This window comes from Oculina patagonica, chromosome 4, assembly GCF_052425735.1.
Source record: "Oculina patagonica isolate OP01 chromosome 4, crgOcupat, whole genome shotgun sequence".
NCBI classification, from domain to species: Eukaryota; Metazoa; Cnidaria; class Anthozoa; order Scleractinia; family Oculinidae; genus Oculina; species Oculina patagonica.
The window spans coordinates 6249163-6271710 of record NC_135761.1 but is presented as its reverse complement, the minus strand read 5'-3'; the positions used below and the strand labels follow the sequence as shown (position 1 = coordinate 6271710).

The window sequence follows — 22548 nt, the reverse complement described above, 5'->3', positions numbered from 1 at the left end:
TCTGTTGTGAAGACTGTAAGCTTTGGCGGCGCACAACAAGCCCAACTTCTCTCTTCCTTTTTCCAGTTACCTGTGCAAGTAGCCTGTTCTCATCGTTTGCTTCGTACAGATAGTCAATATACTGTTAATATATAAATTTAGGCAAGCCTAAAAGCGGAGCTCCCCAGTTAATTATTTTGCACTTTATTGAACTCTGAATTCTGGCCATTGTAAAACTTTAAGGCTAAGAATTTTATATTCGTTTTATTTTTTTAATAAATAATAATTAATATTTTTCCTTATTTCTTTTTTACCGTGTCCGGGGTGGGGGGGGGGGGGGTACTCCCTAAAATTTACTATGGGGGTGTGCCGTTGAGTTGCTGAGACTCTGGACCTGTTCCAGAGACAAAAGGTTCAATTTGCGACCCTGTTCCAGACAAACACTGCAAAGTAGGTACCCTGTTCCAGCAATATCCACAATGGAAATATATGAAGATAGATATAAAAACACTACCGTACATCACAAAACTCTCACTTGACTTTCGTCTGTGGCTTGGAGATAAAGCGATGAAAGGAGCGGAGTTTCATAGCTATATACTTGATAGTGTTTAATCAGGATTCTGGGAAAACAATCAACCCTGTTCTAGAGTCAAAAGGGTGATTTGTATACCCTGTTTCAGAGTCAGAGACAAAAAGCATACCATGTTGAGCGGCACATACCCGTATAGCTCTTATATGGGAGTACCATCCCCCCCCCTCCGGGTACCGTGTACAGCAACACCAAATAAGAGAACAAACAAAATCAATCAAAATGTTATAATTCCACCGAAAGCATTATCATAAAGAAGTCTGGATGGGAAATTATGTTGCAAAACGGGCAATTATGTTACCTTCATGTAGAAAAAAAGGAGGGAGGAGTAGGGCTGCATGTCGGGGTAGATAGGCATATCACATGGCAAATAAGGCATTTTTGTTGTTGCTTTACCAGCTTTAAAAGAAAGAAAAAATCACTTTACATTTAGAGTATAAAGGAAATAACAAACATCTACATTTATAATAAGGTTGATTTTAATTTTTTTCATTCACTCATTTATTCATTTTCATTTTCACTATTTGCCGATATTTTAATTTTGAATGGAAATGGCAGAGGTTATAGCTAATGGTTTACAGCATGTTGCCCAAACCAAGCTAACTCCAAGCAAACCAGAGTGAAAGCTAACCACAAGCAAACTAGAGTGAAAGCTAACCGCAAGCAAACCAGATGAATAAAGCTAACTGCGAGCAAACAGGGGTGAACCTAACTCCGGAAACAAAGAAGTGACATTCTGTCATTCCACCGAACAGGGTCACCCCATCCCCAACCCCCCCCCCCCCAAAAAAAAAAAAAAAAAAAGAAAAGAAAAGAAGAAGATAGCACCTTGTTCACTTTTACATGTCTTTTGACTCCCCTTCCTCTTAAGGGGTTTCACTTCACTTACAGAAAAAAAGCAAAAATTCTGGGAAGCTAGAATATTGTTTGTGAGTCTCAAACTCAGTTTTGCTATTTGATTACCCAGAAAAAAAAATAGAATCATGTCTGCTTGTGTATAAAACTATGCAAGAAAAAATATAACATCAATACTTTGACTACTCTTTTAAAAATTTGTTTGTATTATTGTCCACATCTTTATGGAGTCATGTTGCCCATTTGTCATGGAGTTCACAAAGTAAGCAAGTGAGTCACAATTTGGTTGCTACATGGTACCTTATGGATACTGCAAATTTTATCTGGCTTTAGAATATTTCACTTATTTTAAAAATATAGCTGTTCTTATAAATTGTACACAGCATACAATACATAAGAATGAAATTGGTAATGCATATTGCTTGCAATAACGGTTTTAAACTCACCTATACTTTAGAATTACAGTACCACCAGTTTCAGCATAACTAATCCAAATTCAAATAATTACATTGCTTTGTAACTCCACTGCCTCCCCCAAAGTCAACCAAAGATCTTATCATATAATTAGACAACTACATGTAAGTCCTGTGTAGTTGAGGGCTCAAAACATTTGGACACTTGCAGGTCATGTTAACTGGCCAAACAGATTTTAGCTTGGTCACATGTGGTTTCTTACCAGTCAAAACATTGAAAATAGCAATTTTAAACTACCACCTTTTCTGCTGTTACTGTTTTCGCTGCATATTTTTGAAAAGATCACTTCATAATTCCCTTGTTACATCTAACAAGATGTGAAAGTGACAGGTCAATCAAGAAGTCGTTTTCTGAAGTACACTGTAAATAGGTTAACATTTAAAATCTAAATTTTGCTTATTTGCAGCTTTTCTTGATTTTAATTTACATGTAATTTACTAGTCTCTTAAAAATAGCATCATGACGACACCCAAACATCGAGCTGGATTTAATCTTTCCTGTTTTCTATTTATGTCCTTGTCTTTGTCTGTTTTTGTGTCTGTGGCACTGCAAACTCTGCAACTCATGTTAACCCTGAAAAAAGTCAAATGCCACAGATTAAATTAAAATTGATTAATTGTCATCAATATCAATAATTTATAAAACAAAACACTTAACTTGAGCTTGTTTAACTGAAGCCAAACCACTGGATGCAAAAGGATCCATTAGATATTTAACATAGATGGATCAGCACAGACTATTTTTTTTACTGATAACTGCAAAGTCAACTAAATATTTTAATAAACTCAAAGCATCACTGCAAACCCTAACACCCCCTCTTACCGGTAATTAAAAGGTTTGGCCTTTAATCAACCCCCCTCCCCCTCTCCCTCCCGCTAGCCCTTTTGGAACTTCCATTGACCTTACATGGGATGGATCTGAATATTTGGGTTTTCCTTGGTATAAGAACCTGTGAAAAATGTCTGTTTTGAAGCTATTGTTTTCCTGCTCCATGTTGTTTTGAGGCTCTTTGATGCCTTGTTTCACTGGTTCATACACTGAGGATGAGATGGCCATGGATTTCTGCCATAACCACACATTGGAATTTGTGAGAAGTTTGTGAGGGGAGGTGGCATTCAAACCATTTAACCTTCCACAGCGAGGATAGGGTATAGATATTTTCTGGTACAAGATCTAGGCATTTCATGAAAACATACTTTTAGTGAAATATTAATTATTTAAATTGTCTACTAATACATTGTAGTTGTTTTGAATGTCATTGAAGAGAGACAAACTAACTCCCGAGTTAGGATTTCGAGTTAGGATTTCGAGTTGGATTTCTGAGTTGGATTTTCGAGTTGGATTTTTGAGTTAGGATTACAAGTTGGATTTTCGAGTTGGATTTTCGAGTTGGATTTTTGAGTTAGGATTACGAGTTGGATTTTCGAGTTGGATTTCGAGTAAGGATTTCGAGTTGGATTTCGAGTTGGATTTTCGAGTTGGATTTTCGAGTTAGGATTTCGAGTTGGATTTTCGAGTTAGGATTTCGAGTTGGATTTTTTTTGACAAAGCAAAACCCATTACAATTATTGAAAGCTAACCATAAACAGGCTAACTGGAGTGCATAGTAGGCTAACCAAAGTGAATAGTAGGCTAACAGGAGTGTGTAGTAGGCTAACCGGAGTGCATAGTAAGCTAACTGGCGTGTATAGTAGGCTAACCGGAGTGCTTAGTACGGTAAGCAACTTGAAAATCCAACTCGAAATCCTAACTCGAAATCTAACTCGAAATCCAACTCCAAAATCCAACTCGAAAATCCAACTCGAAATCCTAACTTGAAATCCAACTCGAAATCTTAACTCGAAATCCAACTGGAAAATCGAACTCGTAAATCCAACTCAAAATCCTAACTCGAAATCCAACTCGAAATCCTAACTCGGTGAATAGGCAACCTCCATTGAGGAGTTGAATAATGAATGCAAATATTTCACAAAGTAAGAAGATCAGCAGCAACCAAATGCAGATTAAAGCAGCTGGGTAAAAAAAGAACGAAACTGAATAAAAACATATTTCAATTATAACTAATATAAACTAGATACCTGATTTACTTTGCTGTTGTCCACTTTGCACAGAGCATTCTATACCAAGTTCAACAAAACTTGACTGTAGCCAGTAGGTATTCTTCATTCATTGCGGCTTAATGGCAGAATATAACACTACCTAAAAGAAGGATTGACATAATAATCTATTAAAAACCACCACACTAGCTCTAATTAATGGCCCTGTTTATAAAAAGAATTTATAAAAAATTCTGTCTTATTTAATGGATCTCATCAAATATAATAATATTAGCCTCTTTCGTTTATACACTCAGTGTAGTGACCCTTCCTTCCTACAATGGGATATTTAGCTTTTCTTCTTGGAGATTTCTTGTTAACTTACTTGTATAGAAAAAACATTGCCATTGCAAAGATACACATTCAACACTGTCATAGTGATAGTCAATGTAAGTTTGCATACACAGCTGCATACAGTGTCTAAAATGGCATGAATTACAAGTAGAGCGAACAATTGTGTTTTGTAAAATTACTAAAAATAATTAACTAAGATAGTTTTATGTGGAAATAAACTGAGTTTTTTTTTTTGTTTCTGCTAAGGTGTGGTAAAAACGTGTCAACGCAAGAAATTCGCAACGAACGATCTCTTAGCGTATTCGTCCACGACCCTAAAATAGTTCGTTCAAACGAATTCCAACAGCGAGTAAATAAGAATAAATAGATGAATTAAAAAAACTAAAACACTAAGTTTAGCTGGGAGTTTAAATAAAAACATTAAGTCATTAACAGCTCATGAATTAATCGGAGGCGAAGCGGCCGCAGTTTTTCGTATTATTATCCAACCGCGTAGTACATGTGTAAGCATATAATTACAGATTTTCACAAAACACATGGACTTAGTGTATTCAGTAAAGTCAAAGTTTGTTACCTCATATTTGAAGTCGGAGAATGCTTGTCAATTCACAGCAATTCAGCAGGACAAAGCTTTCAACCAGCTCATGAATTAATCGGAGGCGAAGCGGCCGCAGTTTTTCGTATTATTATCCAACCGCGTAGTACATGTGTAAGCTATAAATTATAACTTACTCCAGCACCACCGACCTTTGAATTATCTGCGAAGGTCTATTTCAGCCTTTTCCATCCGTGTAGCTATTGACACTTCTTTTTTCCTTCACTTCAGTTAATTGCGTTTAGCTCAATTACTAGAGCTGATCAGCCGCCGAAACGGTAGAAACTCGCTCGCTCTCCACCTGTGCCATTTTTTCGGATCTCCCCGTAAGCCCTTATCGTTTGCCATAACTTCCATGATGTGTAAAGCCTTTAGACGGGGTAGACCGAGAAATATTTACGTAGACATTTCTTTTTCCTGCTCGGTTTCTCCTTGTGCTTCGTTCAGCTTTCAAACTGACCGGGTTGTTCACTTTGTCCTTCATGTAAATCTAAATGGACTGACCATGGAAAAGTACTTGCGCCCGCGGACCAATAGCAATGCTATCACTTGGTCAGCGGTCAACTTAAAAAAAACACGCGACCTTGACTAGTTCTAAACCTGAGCCCGCGATATGGTCATGTGATACTGGTCAGCGGATACGTTGTTTTGACAGCTGTCAATTGACCATAAAATGGATGTCCAATATCAAAGATCTTAGTCGATTACCTCACTCATTTCTGGTTAACGAAGGAGGCAGAAGATTGTCTCCCCTCCCCCCTCTGCTTGGGTTGCCTTGGGACTCCCCTCCCCCTCCCCGAGAGTCTGTACGCGCGCGCGGTCGGTCGGGCGTACGCACCAAATTTTTTCGGCCTCCTGGGTTTACAAAAATTCTCTCGTACCCGCATTACCCATGGTGCTCCGCTCCGCGCGCTGGCGCGCGCTGAAGAGCTCCGCTAAAATAAAGTAAAAGATTTCTTAACCGTGTCCAATTTTTAAATAAGCGCCGCATTTGAGACGCGAAAAATTTTATAAGCGCCGCGGCGCTTATTCGAGTAAATATGGTATTACGTTATCAAATCACAGTTGCGTGACTTACTACACAACTGAGAAACCACATAAATTTACATACTGTTCAGTATAGTTGTGTGCCCTGAGTTGTAGAGTTTGCTATAAATCATGGCGAGTTCTCCCGTCTATCAAGTAACAGAAGGTGAATGGACATCTGAAAAATTCATCGATATTTTGGGCTCAAAAATTCCGGTATTTTTCACTCCCGATCCTCAGTTGCTTTGCGACTTTATCTCGAATTTTCAGACGAGGCCGGATGACGTCTTCGTGGTCACATACCCCAAGTCAGGTGAGTAAAATTAACATGTCCTGTGGAAAATCACATCAGAGACAATTCAATTAAAACAGTTAGCGTTGAGCTAGTAATCAAATCGTTGCGCGTGTTAAAGGTAGAGACCCCCAAACTCTGCCAATTTGAAAGTGGCTTTTCTTTGATGTCATTGTTTAGACATCTTGCATCAGTTTGGAATTCAACCGATGAACACTACTCGTGTGCCCGCACAGGTAGCCGAAGCTTAGTATGTGAGTGTTGAATTTTTTCACTTTATGAAATAGCGACATTGAATATATTTAAAGCGTACTAGAGTTTCGGTACCGCCGGTATAGCTTCTCGACCTCGGGCGAAGTTAATAATCAGTCACGCATCGTTGCAAGAGATTGCGTGTTAGCGTTGTTTTTACATGATGAAATAATGACAGTTCTTTATAAGAGATTGCATGGAAAATATTCCTGTTCTTATAAATGTAGGAAATTAGCAAAAAAGATTTTTCCTTTATCCTTTTCCTTTCTCACCTAAGTTGTCTAAGTTTCTTGTGATTTTAGCGAAGCGAAGCTTCGCTTCTTCGGGTGGAAAACCACCCTGCTGAGAAAAATCTTTCAAAGCAAGTAGGTCACGTAATACGCCCTAAAATCGCAAAACAACTTACGTGAGTTCAAAGAAGAACTTTATTGCTAAGTTCGTACATTTATAAGTAACAGTAATATTCTCCATACAATCTTTTATAGTCATAGAGAACTGTAACTATTTCATGTGATAACAACAGTCTGCTTGCTGATCTCTCTTGCAACGAAGCGTGACGCTAGGACAACGCATCCTAAAAAAGTTGCGGTTCCACTAGACCTCTGCCCGAGGTAACCCCGTGGGTAATTGCCTTGGGTTGGGATCGGTTTGGGTTTCCGGTCAGGTTAACACCTCCGGTTACATTGCAAATAATTACCCGAGGTCAACTTTCGATCTTGCAGTGTATGGCGGCAACGAAACGCCTGGTTTGCTTTCGGTCGTTCTTCTGCTTCTTATACGGCAATACCCGGTTAATTTAGCTATACAAAACTTCGTGTTAAGAAGAATGCAGAGAAGGCGTCTGCGATTACGATTACTACAATCTCTTCAGATGCTGTATTTGTTTTATAGAACCCGTCGCCTACAAGTTGCTCGCCGGCCAAGACGTGCTTGGGTATTCCCTCGTAAAATATACTCACAGTGAACCTCGAAAGTTGGCCATGTTTGATGCCGCGTGTCTTGTACAGTCGAAGCTCTCTTAACGGACACTCTCGTAAGCGGACAGCTCTACTTACGGCCACCTTGTTAGAAACCCCGTTTTTACTCCCATACAAACTCTGTATTTTTACATTCTCGTAAGCGGACATTCCCGTAAGCGGCCGCGGACACTTTTCGAGATTACCACTTAGACTTTTTCTTTGTTTTTAAGCTCCCGTAAGCGGACACCGCAAAGAAAATCATATAAAAAAACCTCTGTATCTTGTATTAATCAACCAACTTCACATCGCCGTTCGTCACAATGATTTTACTGTAATTACAGTATCATATTTCAGTCTTTGTTTTGTCGTCATCCACGTTCGGTTACATTTCGAAACACAACTAACATGCATATTACCATTATGTTAGCTGGGCAAGCTCCCGTAAGCGGCCATCTATCCCCTACACCTCTAGTGGCCGCTTACAAGAACCATTCTCGTAAGCGGCCAGCTCCAGTTGCGGACACTTTTTTCGCATCCCGAGGGTGTCCGCTTATGAGAGCTTCGACTGTATTTAAGTTATTTAGTACTGCCAGGATATTTGCCGCGATATTTTTGCGCAACACCACAAAAATGTGCCCAGCATGTGCTGCGGTTTCCGGATTTACTTTTTTCTTTCACCCGATTGGCTGAACTACTCTTGTGGTTAGATAAACCACTGATAAACCCTACTACTTGGTTCGGGAAACGTCATGGGTAATTCTTTTGTTCTTTTTGATGTATCCATAGTGATTTTCCATGGGCAGAATCACTCCGGGAATAGAGGTCACACACAAATACAGAGTTCCCGTGGGTAAAGTCTCAGTTTCCCGTGGGTAAAAGCTCTGGTGGAACCGGTTGTCCTGTGTAGTCAAGGAGAAACCTCTCTAGACTGTCCACAGCCCCTCGATTTTTCAACGCAAAAAAGCAAAAGGAAGCGAGGCCCCCCCACCCCCTTGCTTCTTCTGTTTTGCGCTGGCGTCCAGTTCTCTCGCCGTTCTCACCGCGCGCTCATCGATCGAAAAAACACGAAAAAAATAGAGGGCTGTGGACAGTCTAAAACCTCTCCGAAATTTCAACCATTTCGGCGCCATCTTGAATAATTGCTTCTACTCATTACATTCATAGTATAAACTGAGGAAAGCAAGTAATAACTTTATTTCCGTGTCTATGTATTTATCACTAAGCGTCTGCGTTACACCGATTCAGTAAGGATGCGCCGATTTTCAATACCAAATATTCGATACACTGATATTTTGACAATTTTAAAAAGTATCAATACTGTCGGAAAATATCGCACTTTCGATACGTTTTCGATACTGCACATGTGACCTAAGCCTGCGGTCTTCTGGTCAGCAGCTGGCAAATATCGTATGGATATCGTATCGTTTTAAAACTTGTATCGGCCCATCCTTACGATTCTGCCCAAGCAGGACGTTGCATCGAAACGAGGCGTAAGGGCCCTCACCAGCTAAAAGTTATAGCTAGTTATAAAGTTTTTATTAGCGTGTGGGTCGTTTCGAGGTGGAAAAAAGCATTCCCTTCACAAACTAGCCACGAATCTTGTTCCTTAAAAGTTCAAAAGTATAAAAAGAAGAAATTCAATGTCTAGCAGGCTAGAGAAGAAATTCTAACAGCTTAGCAATAAGATTTTGTTGTCGACTTCTCTGGAATCGAATATATCTTATATTACCTCATCAAACATGACCTGAATTTTTCCTATTCTTTGTTAATTTTGAATTTTGTTGATCAATAAAACGACACATCCTTATGATTCACTAGAACTTTAACTTTTGAGAAACAAATTTTGGAATGAGACACTCATTGGTTTTCAATCCGAATGAAAAATTTTAGGTATCCGCAAAGAATCGAAGAAAAACTGGCGTAAATATGTCTCACAAATATTTTCAGGTATCTAAATTGTGTTGGTTAAACATTGCCAATTGTATAATCATTACTTTATTTTTCCATTAAGGGAATTAATATCCATCAATATCTCATTAGCTAACTGTTAGCTCAATCACGAATTTGACAGTCATTTCTCGATGTCATGAGTCATCATACATTCACAGTACTGTTCCCAAAAATTTTTAACGGTCATACTTTTGAAAATGTATGTAGCTTAGCATACGAAACGTCAAGTTTAGTAAAATGCGATTTTTCATCATGTTTATCACCGATGTTTGTATTATATTTTTAATCAAATTTAACATAATTTTATTTAGGTACAACCTGGGTTCAAGAAATTGTCTGGCAGATATTTAACGAAGGACAAGTCAAAAGCAGCCATATTTCGCAGAAGGTTCCATTCCTTGAAATTGCAACCAATACAAAATTTCCCCAACTTGACATCAACACTCTGCCAAGCCCTCGCATTTTGAAGACCCACCTTCCTTACCATACCACACCTAAAAGTGCAACCGAAGACACCAAGTGTAAATATATCTACGTCGCTCGCAATCCAAAGGATGTTGCAGTATCTTTTTTTAAATTCGCGGAAGCATTGAAGAGCGTTGGAAATGGATATAATGGGCCATGGGAATTTTATGCCAAGTTATTTGTAGAAGGAAATGGTAAGTTTGTTTATGCATTCAGTCCTTATGAGTCTAGAAAACAAACTGACATTTGTATTCTACTTATTAATCTCAACACATTTCTTGTAATGTTAGTCGGGAGCATTTAAAGCATAACATGCAGACATAGCTCACATCGGAAAATTAACTTTGGTGACAAATTCTTTTTTCTTGTCGACGAACAGAAATCGTATATGTATAAAGGTGTGACAACGCATTTTAACCAACTTTTTTTTTCTTTCCTTGATCTTCCCGTCTTGATTTATTTTTGCTGACCCGTCTCTTCTGCTTTCACTCAATGCTCCTCCTTGCGCCCTACACTGAGGGTCTTAATGGAATTAAAGGAGAAGTTCACTCCAGAATTATGGCCATTTATTTTTTTTTTACGCCAATAAAAGGTTTATACAAAGATATGTTATTCACCAAAATTTCAGCCTCCGACGTGCGCTATAACCCTACGAAATCTTTCCCAAAACTCGACAACTGAACGACGCCATCTTGGAGCTGGTAATGTATGTGTGACGACAAAGAGCTCAGCTAGACTCAGCTATTTTTCCATGAAGTCGTAGAGATCGATCGTTCAGTCCGACAAGCCATCTTGGTTTACGAACGCGAGCGAAAACTGGGGAGAGTGCAAAAACCCCGTGGGTGGCTGGGCTGGATGCCCCGCCACACTCTCCCACCCCCCCCCCCACCCACGGGTTTTTTTGCACTATCCCCATTTTTTGCTCGCGTTCGTAAACCAAGATGGCGGCCCGTCGGACTGAACGATCCATTTCTACGACTTCACGGAAAAATAGGGGACTGTGAAGTCTAGAGCTCAGCCTGAAGTTTGGCGGGAAAATTGAAATACTCGAAACTCCTTGTTTCTTCGTAGTGGCTTTTGTTTGTTAAAATGCCTGTTTCTGCAACTCCATTTTGCTCAAACAGAGCTCCAAGAAATACAAAAAACAAGGAGTTTCCACTATTAAAATTTTCCCGCCAAACTTTTAATCTCGAGCCCAGAGTTCATCTAGTCGGTCAGCGGTATGGGATGAACTCTGGGAAACTGGAATTGATCAGATCAATTTCAGGTCGATTCCAGGTAGAACCTTGGTCTTCCGGTTTTTATTGCGCATGCTCGTAGTTTTAAGCGGAAGTAAATTTCCCAGAACGGAAGTAAATCGAGAAAGTTGAACTACAGTATTACTGGTGTTTATTGATTCAACAAAAGTAACAATAACGTCCTGCAGTTAACAAAAGAGAGAGTTAACAAAATTGCGTCTGGTGTTTTGATTTCCTTTAGTCTCTTTCTTGAGAATTCTGCTATGTTTGTTTTAAATCAAAGGTGTTGTTAGCCTTCCAGGATTCCGTCCGTGAAGACTGCGTGCGTGTGTCCGTTGTTGTTTTGCCGAGTACAGCTAAGAAATTTACGTAATACACAGCGCACAGACAAGCTATTGTTTTGTTCATAAAAAAATTTTGTTTGGCGACTTTCGCATACTTTTGTTTGGCGACTTTTGTATATTGGAAAGGCTTCTCGCTGTATGCTAGTCCGAACGTGACAAAATATCAAGTGGGATAATGTTTTATTTTAAGATATATTTTTATACATCATCCTTTTTATATTTATGTTCTAGTTGTCATTTATTTATGTCAAAAAACATTTTCCTTTATCATTGTGTTTTTTGCTATATCAAATGATGTTTTCATTAAAACAAAAAACACTGTTTCATACATAACGTGATTGATCTTGATGTCAAGTTGTCACGTCCATGGAAAAGGTCTGGTTACGGCCCTGAATCGACTTCGGGTTGGGGGCTAATCGACATCGTTGGGGAAATCGACCAGGGGCTAAACAACCTACGTTCGAACCGATTATTGGCCGCCATTTTGTTCGTGCCCAACTGGTCATACCCAGACTCCTGCCTGACCGCGATATTTGCTGATCAAAAGATTATCTCTCCTTTCTTGATATATAAAAATGTGCGACAACTTGACATGAAAAAATTACTTACGTCATATAATAACGTTCTTGATGTCTAAAAATGTGTGACCACTTGACATCAAGATCAATCACGTTATGTATGAAACAGTGATTATTTGTTTTAATGAAAACATCATTTGATATAGCAAAAAACAGAATGACATAAGATAATGTTTTTTGACATAAATAAATGACAACTTGACATAAATATAAAAAGGATGATGTATAAAAATATATCTTAAAATAAAACATTATCCCACTTGATATTTTGTCACGTTCGGACTAGCATATCGCTGACAGCGCATCTTTTCAGAATAGGTTGCATGTTTTCGAGCAAACAATTTTTTCCTCGTTGAATGGCGGTGATATTAATAAAGACGTTGAAGGCCACACGCACACAGGTCAACGCTATTCAAAAGGCGCAATTAGCATTTTGGCGACTAAGCACGTGCACACGTGTGTTATAATTTTTGTACAATTATTTTTCTTCAGCAAAAAAACAACGCGTTTTGTTCAAATTCTGCGTCATTAGTAATTGTTTTAAATCGTGCACTGTCTGCCATATTCATGAGTTTTTCAACCGGAACGGAGATTTGAATGAAAACAGTAGTTCTAGCGAGATTTGTAAGTCAACTATAAATTGATTTTTCAATCGACCTTGTCCTTGGTGACGCCGTCGTTTGTTGTTTAAAAACTCCGTTCAGAATCAACGTTTAAAGGAAGTCCTTTTTTTATTCATGGTATCTTTTTCGTTCAAAGAGAAGGGAAGAATTAGAAAATACTTCATTTATTTAGAGCCATATCACGATTTCTTAGGTGTTTTTACAAAATTAAGCTGATACTTCTGAACATTTGACCATCGAAAACAAAAATATGTTTTTCCAGGGTTTCCGGTTTGGTTTACTTCCGGGAAGATTTTCAGACTTCCGTGTTGATTTCTATTGTTCTGTGAGGGCCAATAGAGAAAGAGAAATACATTTCAGTTTCCCAGAGTGTCTACCGGCGACCCTACCGCTGACCAACCGCTGACGGACCGCGGAGCCGGGAGACACTCTGGGCTCGAGATTGCCAAACTTCAGGCTGTGCTCTTTGACGTCACGCATACATTACCAGCTCCAAGATGGCGGCGTTTAGTTGTCGAGTTTTGAGAAAGATTTCGTAGGGTTAAAGCGAGCGTTGGAGGCTGAAATTTTGGTAAATAATATATCTTTTTGTAAACTTTTTATTGGCGTAAAGAAAATAAATGGCCATTCCGGAGTGAACTTCTCCCTTAACCGTTAGCCGCAATATGGCCAAAAATTTAATTTTTTTTAATTTTTTTTTTAATTTAGCCGAAAGACAAAAAAAAATTAAAAAAATGTTGAAATATGAAAAAAAGTTAACCGTAACGACTGTACCAGAATGTTTGACCAAGGGCATTTGACCTGGAATTTAACCGCCTTGCGGAAATTAGCGGCACAATAATTTTAATTAATTGGCTCGATTACTTTATCAACACAGAATAATCTTAAGACCTCAAAATATGTTTCAACAACGTAAATTAACTTTTACCTTTTAAATGTGGAAATTAATTTTTAACTTTTACGGAAAGAAATTAACTGGAAAGAAATTTAAGTTACCACCGTCTCGGTGACGTGGGAGGCCCTTTGGCCTAATGGTTAGCGCGCTCGGCTCTAAGTCGAACGGCCCGGGTTCGAGACCTGGTTGGGGCGCTGCGTTGTGTTCTTGGGCAAGACACTTTACTCTCACAGTGCCTCTCTCCACCCAGGTGTATAAATGGGTACCGGCGAATTTACTGCTGGGGGGTAACCTTGCGATGGACTAGCATTCCAGGGTAGCAATACTCCTAGTAGTCGCTTAATGCTACGGAAACCGGGATAAGTTCCAGCTGTATCGGCCACTTAGGCTCGGACACATACTTTTTTTTTTACCTTTACCGTCTCGGAGACGCGTCTCAATTTTTCTCAAGTGGCAAACGATAAGAATTACTTTAGGAATAATCAAGTTTTGACGATTAAGTGGCAGTTTCTCTTAAAGCGGTCCATTGCATTTCGGGTCGGAAAATAGTTTTCCCTCAAACTTTTCCCAGTGAACTATCTTAGGTTGTAAGTAAATGCAACGACTTTAGTTTTTGGAAATACGTTAAAATATATTTTTTAGAGCTCTCGACAGTGAAGGCTGCAAAAGGCCTAATTTTGAGCTTGGCCAGAACGAGAAATTTCATAAGTTGACGAGCTCGCCGCTCAAAAATAACCAAACGCACCAAATTATTATTATTATTCCTAAGTTAAGTGGTTCTTCAAAGGTTGGAAATGCATGTTAATTTTGATATATTTTGATTTACGGGTCCGTGAAAATTTAAATAACAGCAACCCTTAGATCGCTTTTTGTAAACATGCAAAAGTATGGTGTCTTCGCCGGCCTTTATTTCACGAGTGCAGACCAGACCATTCTAAATTTCAACTGAATCCTACTAAACAGATGTTAGGAAGCTTAGAAATATAAAAATACCTTGCACTTTTTATCTTCCTTTGCCACAGCGACTTCGAACATTTCGTGCTTATGCGAGTATTTCATACACATTATGCAAATGAGCTTACTTACTTGCATAAGCACGAAATGTTCGAAGTCACTGTGGCAAAGAAAGATAAAAAGTGCAAGGTATTTTTATATTTCTAAGCTTCCTAACATCTGTTTAGTAGGATTCAGTTGGAATTTAGAATAGTCTGGTCTGGACTCGTGAAATAATGGCCGGCGAAGACACCATACTTTTGCATGTTTACAAAAAGCGATCTAAGGGTTGCTGTTATTTAAATTTTCACGGACCCGTAAATCAAAATATATCAAAATTAACATGCGTTTCCAACCTTTGAAGAACCACTTAACTTAGGAATAATAATAATAATTTGGTGCGTTTGGTTATTTTTGAGCAGCGAGCTCGTCAACTTATGAAATTTCTCGTTCTGGCCAAGCTCAAAATTAGGCCTTTTGCAGCCTTCACTGTCGAGAGCTCTAAAAAATATATTTTAACGTATTTCCAAAAACTAAAGTCGTTGCATTTACTTACAACCTAAGATAGTTCACTGGGCAAAGTTTGAGGGAAAACTATTTTCCGACCCGAAATGCAATGGACCGCTTTAAGAGAAACTGCCACTTAATTTGTTTAATCATGTTTTTGTTTCATACAGTGACTTGGAATTTCTGGAATGACCATGTTCTGGGATGGTGGAAGCACAAAGATGACTCCAATGTCTTGTTTCTGAAATATGAAGATTTACAAAAGGTTTGTTGCAGTGAAGCCTGCATTTTTGGCCGATCCAGACTCTTAGTTTGGAGAGCACACTGTGTTTTGTTGTTTTCCTCAAGCGCAAGCGCGTTCCAGACGTTTAGTTAATTAGTGACAGCGAGAGCCTGAAACAGGACGGTTCTGCATTTCAATTCTGTTACCCATCTTCTTGGCATAGCCCTTATCGTTTCTCTTAGCCGGCGAAGCCTTGGCACGAAAAACTAAGGGCTCTGGGGACATAATATTTTGAATTAATTCGAATTTTTTTGATTGGCTGTTTGAAACAAAGAATTCTCAAACGGAAGTAAAAATCGTGTCCCTACTTATCTGAAGGTCTGGATTAATTCGCCACTGCACTGAGTCAATCGCACACTTATTGGCATTTCTCTTGGTAACTTAACAACTTATGCAACTGATCAGAAAGATTCTGTTTGATAAAAGCTCATAAAAGCAATGATTTTTTCTCCTCTAGGATCTGCCTTCCCATGTCAGAATGATCGCCAACTTCCTCAACAAGCCGCTGTCAGATGATCTCATCAGTCGCATTGCTGAACAGTGCACTTTCAGTGGAATGAAGAAAAATCCTGAAAGTTACGCGATAAAGGGCGAATCATCGCTGCTTCGAAAGGGCGTGGTCGGAGACTGGAAGAATTACTTCACTCCAGAGTTAAATGAAAGATTCGAGAAGGAAGTGTTGGCAAAATTGAAAGGAAGTGGATTAGAACTTGATTTTGAGATATAGAAGACATTTGTCAGGACAATGAACTGTCCAAAACGAATGTTATAATTAAATTTTTAGTTAAACTGTAAACGATTATACTTACTGGATCTGTCAAAAAACGTGATATTAGAAAAGAAAGCTTGTGGAAAGAATGATAACAGAAGTTTTACGCACCGTATTTTAACGCGCTATATAAGAAAAACATTCATTTGTTCGAAATTGTGAATATATGTTATCATATATTTGAACTGCGGTTAAAGAATAAATGAAGAGAAGATCCTCGCAGTTATGAACACAACTTAAGCAGTTGCAAAAAGAAAGCCTGAAAAAAATCAGGCTTGCCAGGACTCGAACCCTGACCTCTGCGATACCGGTGCAGCGCTCTAACCAATTGAGTGTCTAACTAATTGTGTACATAACTGTGAGGATCTTCTCTTCATTTATTCATTCGTTCATTCATTCGTCCGTCCGTTCGACTTTGCTTGATTGGTTAGTTGGTTCGTTTATCGTTTAGAGCGGTTTTTTCTTGAGTGTCGAAAGTAATTTGCATTTGCTTTGGTTTTGCGTTCACTCCGCTTAGTGATTGGTTTAAAAATTTCGCGCCACTTTCTTGGCCAATCAGGAGTAAAACCAAAACCAATTGTGACTCGCTCGCGCACGTTTTCCCGCGCTTCGTGCCAACTACATGTAATTGCTTCGAGTTTTGATTGGTTCACTCGATTGTCTGTGTCCTTTGTGATTGGCTAGAGTAATTATTTTGGTTTTACGACACTCAATTGAAAACTGCTCTATTCATTCATTCGATCATTCAGTAACACTTGGCACTAAACAATTCACCAATGATAACAGAGGATATGGCGATTATAAACTGGCCGGGAACTGGGCACCATATTGTAAAGCTGGATGAGCTCAATCCTACCATAGCTTTGAGCAGCCGGGTCCAGATGGAAACTGATCCATCACTGCTCGTGCGACAAATTAATATTAGAGATAACCTTACGTTCTTTTTCAGGCCGGCTCACGAAAGAGAACGTTCCACGGGTTTTTCCACTGCTGATGGTCATATCTACTTGACGTCCCACTTTTTTTAAGAATGTTGAAATTATTTTATTATTTTTCTTAAGGAATTTGAATGCCGTTATATGAACAGACGCATTAGCAAGCTGACATCAAATTCCGTGGCTATTAAGGTAGATTGTATGGGTCGGGTTATTTGTACACCTTTCATAAATTTGTTGAAATTAGTAGTTTCTTTACAATAGAACCCCGATTTCTCGAACCCTCGTTTTCTCCTGATTTCTCGCGGAACCAGTTTTCGTTTCAATTGGATTCAACTTCTCTGTTATTTTCCCCCGATTTATCCAACCTCCTGTTTTCGTTCCTCCTAGATTGCTTATCATGCTACCGCAGTTATTCTCTTTTTAACAGCCACACTGGCCATGGGGGGGGGGGGGGGGGGCACACTACTGATGACTGAACTTGGTCTAAAAGATTACTGTGTGAATGTAACATTTCGCCCTGTGAAATGACTGAACTGGCCGTTGAAACCGGAAATGCGAGCGTTTCTATAAGGAGGTGTGTTCTTAAATGGGTATCATGACGTTGAAGAATTGGCGCCCGGTGGGGTACACGTACTCTGTAACAGACCCGGTGGAACCCGGTCCAGTGGATTATTTCCCCCATACACAGTAGAAATTTAGTCTCCCCGGTACCCAGCAAATATTTTGATTTTACCCTGCTATTCTTATTTCTTCCCCAGTGACTGTGCGGTGTGAATTTTACATACCCAGCGTATTTTTGCAAACAAACAAAGAAAAAGAAAAAAAAAACAACAACAACAGCTACTGCAAAAGTCGAAAGCTAACGCCAGTTGATAAGGAATACTAGTAGGGGGAGTAAAAACAGCGGAATAAATTTGACCCATGTGACATATTGCATATGTTAATCAAAAATAGAGTCGACCCTTATTTTGCTGATTTGGACTGGCCGAAAACTATTTAAATCGTACGTGAAGCAACAATCAACGCAAAACCCTCCAAATCGCCCAAATTCGCCATTTTGAGCCGCAGAAACGACAAAATACAACAGTTGAGGTAGGTTTATGTTTATTTTGAACTTAAACATAGACATTACTCGAAATAAGTTAACGATAATAAGACGCTTTCAAAATACTTATACATCTGTTTCTTTATATTTTGAACATACAAACAGTCACGCCGCTTGTATGGGTCGCTTGTATGGGCCCCCTGTGGGCAAATTTTACAGTAAAATGTATGGGACGGAACCCCGATATAACAATCTTCGATATAACGATATTCCCGATATAACGATGCGAATTTAGCAGACCGAACGTAAAATCTTTCCCGATATAACAATATTATCAGTACACAGTCACAAAACATCGAATTTAATGCAATAACATTACAGTAATCGACTAATCTCTAACGTTTCTGTAAACAGACTTGCACGATGATATACGAAAATGATACTGTGTCCTAAGCCTCTTTATCAACTTTACCCTCCTTATCCTCCTTTAACATGCACTAAAAAGTACTTGTTAGGTTTACCCCGATATAACGATATTTTCGGTTATTTTACGGCCATATCGTTATATCGGGAGTTTCGATATAACGATTCCTCGATATAACGATATAATTTTACTGCTCCCTTGGCATATCGTTATATCGGGGTAACACTGTATATGGGCTGAGAGCCCGAGCATGATGAATGACATGGGAATGGTCAATCTTTAGAAAGAAAAGGATGTTCAAAGAATTTCTTATCACAATGCATCTCGAGATCTCTTTTGAATTTCTTTTCTTGATGCCGCATATCATCTTGTAAAATTAAAATTTCGTCCGGAAGTGGACCGATGAAGACTTTTGAAGTGTTCTCCATTCAAGTAGTTTGTGTCTGGTAAATCACCGTCAGTTGGACAAAGGCTTTCTTATCGTAAATCACGCTTCATGACAACGATCAACTTTTTAAAAGGAAAGGATACCGAAAGAATTTCTCACCTTTGACAATGAAAACGCTTGACTTTCTAAAAGTCGCTCGCTTCTGGTTTCCGGTTTCGCCTGCCGCAAGTCTTCAACAATTATCTCGAGATCTTTTTTTAAATTTCTTGTAAATCTCGCCCGGAGATAGACTGATCAAGGCTTTCTCCGTTCAAGTAGTTTGCGCTTGGTAAATCGCGGTTTTGGACTAAGGCTTGCTTATCGTAAATCGCAGACAAATTTGAAGATATGGCTTGATATGTTCGTACGTGCAGTACTAGACATATTTCTTCTTCGGCCACTCAGATGTAAAAAATGTGGATTTTCTTACTTCTCTGCGAGTTACTTAGTTAATTATCGCGAAGTCTTTTCAACAATTGCATTGCTTTCGGCTTTTAGACCGTTGTGAAATGGATAGGCCTCGAATAAAACCTCATATTATCTTTTTCAAAATTCTGCCCAACTGCAATCAACCTTTACAAGCTTCGTTTGTTTACTTGTTGTCATCTGTACACGTGCTCACGCTTTGGGTTGTCATCAACACCCAGTCATCGTTTACTTGCGTCATCATTGACCAATCACCGTACAGGCAATTTTATCACACCTCCCGATACCCACTTGCGGGCTTTCAACCTTGTCGGCATTGCACAACTCCCGATACCATTTGCGCGCTCACTTTGGTCAAATCGAGAATTTTCCTGGTATATGCAATAGTAATTGGACTACATGCTGTCCAATTTGGAAATAATTTGATGAAAAAAATTCCGAGGGCAGCCAAAATTGGACGAGGCCGTAGGCCGAGTCCAATTTGGCTGTCAGAGGAATTTTTTGAATCTAATTATTTCCAAAATTGGACAAGCATGTAGTCCAGTTACATATTAATTATATAGCTTGTAGTCAGTCAATTCAGCATAAACAATAAACTTATGTCCAGAACGGGAAAAGCAGTCAACAATAGTGGGCATAACACAGCACATGCAACTCACTCAGAGCATTGTCTTCACAAATAAAACTTAAACAAAACAGTGCAATTTTATTCACCTGAGTTTGCGAAGCTTGCTACAAAGTGAGTGAAAACACTGCATCAATCAATGAAAGTCGTAAACAAAGTGTCCGAAGAGCTTAACAACTTCTTGAATCTGACATACTCCTTTCCACTATATCGTTCGTACTTCATCGCCGTCTTTTCTTTTCGAATTTCAACAAAAAACGACAAAGAATTGCATCTAGCTCATGCCTCATGGTGAATGAATATCTGACAGATTTCTTGCTTCGCTGCGCTGCACTTACGTTCACCCAAGTTTTGTACTATTGGAGTTGTTTTGCTCTTGGTTTTTGCTTCTTAGTGTAGCTAGCTCCTCTTCTGACAACGTAGAAAATTTCTCTTTGTTGTTTCTATTGCTGAAAAGCTTAAAAGGAATAGAAAAACGTAGCAAACTTGCTCTATAAAATTCCGCCATTGTCGACTAAAACAGGACAAGTTTACAGGGCTGACGCTATGCTTTGTGCTAATTGGCTAATATCCGTCACATGTTGTTTTTCCTTCGATTTGATTGGCTGAGATAAAACTGTCCAATTTATCTTAAATTGGACAGTTTGTGCATTTTACCTGAAAGTCCTAATCGAAACTATCCAAATTTAATCCCAAATTGGACAGTTCCCAGAAATTAAGGAAAAATAGCTGTGCTGACAATATAGGATTTACTGACGGCTATATAATTAACTATATATATACTCTATATTCGCGCGGATTACAATGATGCCTCCTCGGGTTTTGGCCTCTGGGCCAAAACCCTGCGGGGGCAACAAGTTAAAAATTCTGAATGATTATTTGAGGGAGAAGAACCTGGAGGAAACACAAGATAAAACCGCTTTGGACAATGTTCTGACGAAGTTTTACGCCGGCGCTAGAAAAAGTGATGGCATTTTTTTTTGAAAACGTATAATAAAACAATTATTGAATTCGGTTTTCGCATGATATCGTGAATTATCAAAACCTCGTGTCTGTGTTATCTGCCGAAGGCTGAGGCAGATACCACAAACACGTGGTTTTGATAATTCACGATATCATGCTCGAGGAGGGTGTTATCCGCCGAAGCCGGAGGCTGAGGGGGATAACACCCTCCGAGATCTGCATAATTCTTCATATCATACGAAAGCCTAATTCAATAATTGTTTTATTATTCAGTCAAAATATTTCCATAGCTCCAAATGCACAAAATGAATTTAATAGGGTTTTGACAGTAGGCAAAGTACACAAATACACAACAACGTTCGCTTTTAAATTTGGTTCAAACTTGTCCTTTATAATGTCGATATTTAGGTGTCTATTGAAACTAAATCTGATGACACAAAGCGATGTTTTTGAGTACAGGTTTCCATCGTTCTAGCTTACTTCGACGTAGAATTTTCGTAAAACCGCTCCAAGTCCCTCGCTGTGGCTGGATCAGGGATTTTTTCCTCTTGAAGATACGCTTTCAAAATCGATCGACTCTCCTTCGTTGCTTTTTCCGTGTTTTGACTTTCCTTGCCTTCTAATAACTTAAATATTTTACCTCTTCGTAATGCTCAAATCTAGCGGCCATTTTTGCGCTTTCAACCTGCTCGGCAGCAAAGCCGTTCAGTTGCGTGACGTCAGCGATCCTTGGGAGCGAGGTTGCGATCGGTTAATCATCCTTGGGAACGAGGTTGCGATCCATTAATTTTTGATATTGGACGATGACGTCATTTAATTGGACCTTCTTCCAAATTTGGTCGGCGCTAGCCGGTTAGAGAAGTAACCGGGAATTGAAAGCCAATCAGAAACAGAGAAATATTTTGAATGAATAATAAATTAGATTATTATTATTATTACATGCGTAATACTGCTTATCAGTTCCTGTCAACCTTAAGACTCACCGACATTTAAATTTAGCGCAGTGAAAACTAAAGGTAGTGAAACTCAAGTGAACAGTGATTCCCCGACCAGTGACTGCCTTCTTAGAGGCTCTTCCTGGCGATAAAAGACAGCCGAGCGCGGAGCGCGACCTGATGAGCTGGTAACGAGCGCGGAGACTTGTTTGTGGTTGCCGTATTTACTCGAATAAGCACAAATAAGCGCCGCCCTCAAATAAGCGCCGCATTTGGGACAAAAAAGTTAATAAGCGCCGCCCCGATTAAGCGCCGCAGTCCCGACGCGGCGCTTATTCGAGGAATTCCGTATAACTAAAAAAACATTACAAAGCATTTCTAAAATAGCATTGGAAATTTCTTTACTTTAAAAGCGATGTTCTTCAGCTTAAAGTGATTATATTTCACCGCTCGCCCATTAAGTTCTCTTTGCAAAATTCTTGTGAATTTGTTGTGTGAAGGCTGTAAGCTTTGGCGGCGCACAACAAGCCCAACTTCTCTCTTCCTTTTCCCAGTTACTTGTGCAAGTAGCCTGTTCTCATCTTTTGCTTCGTACAATATACCGTTAAAATAAATTAAAAGATTTCTTAACCGTGTCCAATTTTTAAATAAGCGCCGCATTTGAGACGCGAACAATTTTATAAGCGCCGCGGCGCTTATTCGAGTAAAT

The 22548-nt window shown here is 39.1% G+C and overlaps 1 protein-coding gene and 1 long non-coding RNA gene across 3 annotated transcripts; one reads left to right on the top strand and one right to left on the bottom strand.

Annotated features, from left to right (window-relative positions):
- Positions 1–1029: 1029 nt before the first annotated feature.
- LOC144649225 (uncharacterized) lies at positions 1030–5135 on the bottom strand. Its single transcript, XR_013569859.1, has 3 exons — positions 4862–5135; positions 3976–4096; positions 1030–2470 (listed from the first exon to the last, which is right to left on the bottom strand). It is a non-coding gene; the product is annotated as an uncharacterized LOC144649225 (long non-coding RNA).
- Positions 5136–5968: 833 nt separating this feature from the next.
- LOC144651297 (sulfotransferase 1C4-like) lies at positions 5969–16171 on the top strand. Of its 2 annotated transcripts, none has more exons than XM_078511237.1 (4): positions 5969–6221; positions 9673–10020; positions 15175–15269; positions 15745–16171. In XM_078511237.1, exons 1-4 carry the CDS (start codon positions 6041–6043, stop codon positions 16012–16014), a joined length of 894 nt encoding a protein of 297 aa, XP_078367363.1. In that variant the 5' UTR covers positions 5969–6040; the 3' UTR covers positions 16015–16171. The 2 variants fall into 2 exon arrangements, with proteins under 2 accessions (XP_078367363.1, XP_078367364.1); XM_078511238.1 differs by lacking the exon at positions 5969–6221 and adding an exon at positions 6269–6454.
- The last annotated feature ends 6377 nt before the right edge of the window (positions 16172–22548 follow it).